Source organism: Mandrillus leucophaeus, unplaced genomic scaffold, assembly GCF_000951045.1.
Source record: "Mandrillus leucophaeus isolate KB7577 unplaced genomic scaffold, Mleu.le_1.0 Scaffold200, whole genome shotgun sequence".
Classification (NCBI taxonomy): Eukaryota; Metazoa; Chordata; class Mammalia; order Primates; family Cercopithecidae; genus Mandrillus; species Mandrillus leucophaeus.
Genome location: NW_012102033.1, coordinates 1,099,702 through 1,101,339, shown reverse-complemented (window position 1 = coordinate 1,101,339; position 1,638 = coordinate 1,099,702). Strand labels below are relative to the sequence as shown.

General features: G+C 53.0%; 1 protein-coding gene across 1 annotated transcript in view; it reads left to right on the top strand.

Moving 5' to 3' along the window:
• SULT2B1 (sulfotransferase family, cytosolic, 2B, member 1) overlaps positions 1 to 1,638 on the top strand; it is a 68,291-nt gene that overhangs the window by 61,096 nt on the left and 5,557 nt on the right. Inside the window, exon 5 of the mRNA XM_011979369.1 lies at positions 524 to 618. Within this exon, the coding sequence (XP_011834759.1) occupies positions 524 to 618 (95 nt within the window). The remainder of the gene's footprint in view (positions 1 to 523; positions 619 to 1,638) is intronic.

Genomic DNA, 1,638 nt, shown 5'->3' with positions numbered 1-1,638 from the left:
AGGAGAATGGCGTGAACCCGGGAGGCGGAGCTTGCAGTGAGCCGAGATGGTGCCACTGCACTCCAGCCTGGGCGACAAAGCGAGACTCCATCTCAAAATAAATATATAAATAAATAAAAATTAAAAAATAAAAAGAGGTAAGGAAATAAATGCAGAAAGAGAGACAGAGTCAGAGAGAGACAAGGGGAGACAAGGAAACAGGAGGACACAGGCCCCAGGTACTAAGACAGGCAGCGCCCTTTGGCCACGTGTTCCTTTATCTGCTGCTGTCAGAGACCCTGGCTTTGGAGGGAAATCCAGGTGTGTGGAGGGGGACTGGATGGACAGATGGACAAGAGCACCCCAAGACGGGCAACCAGGGGAGAAGCAGGTTGGAAGAGCCCCTGAACTTGGTGGAGATGTGGGGGCTCTGCGGGCTGGACCTGGGGGTTTGTGGGGCACAGCTAGTTAGACCCATGAGCCCCAGTGGGGCTGGGGGGACCCTGTCACTTGGCCCTCACCCAACTTGTCCCTCTGCCCACAGTGCAGTTTGGCTCCTGGTTCGACCACATTAAGGGCTGGCTTCGGATGCAGGGCAAAGACAACTTCCTATTTATCACCTACGAGGAGCTGCAACAGGTGAGTCCCCACCTCCGCCAGGTGCAGCATCCCCCGCCCGATGCCCTCTGCTCACACCCCACTCTCTCCCCTTCTCGAGGGTCTCAGGACCCCTCCGCTTCCCCATGCAATGCGCCAGCCTCTGGGGATACTGCAGGAACAGAACAGAGGCCCTGAGCCTGTGAGCAAGGACCACAGACAAAATCCCTAAACCACACAGCAAGCTAGCGGGGCAGAGGAGCTAAGGAGCAAAGGCAAGTGGGAAGGAAGACAAGGAATGGGCAGGGGCGAGATTTAACACAGGAGGGTTGGCCGGATGCAGTGGCTCACACCTGTAATCCCAATGCTTTGAGAACCTGAGGTGGGCGGACCCCTTGAGCCCAAGAGGTTGAGGCCACCATGAGCTATGATGGTGCCACTGTACGGCCTGGGCAACACCTCAAAACCCTGTCTCAAAAGAGAGAGAGAGGGCCAGGTGTGGTAGCTCACACCTGTAATCCCAGCACTTTGGGAGCCCAAGGCAGGTGGATCACTTGAGGTTAGGAGTTTGAGACCAGCCTGGCCAACATGGGGAAACCACATCTCTACTAAAAATACAAAAATTAGCTGGGCACAGTGGCACATGCCTGTAGTCCCGGCTACTCAGGAGGCTGAGGCAGGAGAATGACTTGAACCCAGAAGGCGGAGGTTGTGGTGAGCTGAGATTGCACCACTGCACTCCAGCCTGGGCGACAGAGCAAGACCTTGTTCCAAAAAATAGAAAGAAAAAAGATTGAACCACATGAAATGCCTGTATTCAACCAATCTTTATTTATTTGTATTTATTTAATTTAATTAATTTATTTAGTTTTGAGACAGAGTTTCGCTCTTGTTGCCCCGCCAACCAGTGTTTATCTTAAGACGGTAATTTTGGCTGGACATGGTGGCTCACGCCTGTATTCCTAGCACTTTGGGAGGCCAAGGTGGGCAGATCACCTGAGCTCAGGAGTTCGAGACCAGCCTGGCCAACATGGTGAAACCCTATCTCTACTAAAAATACAA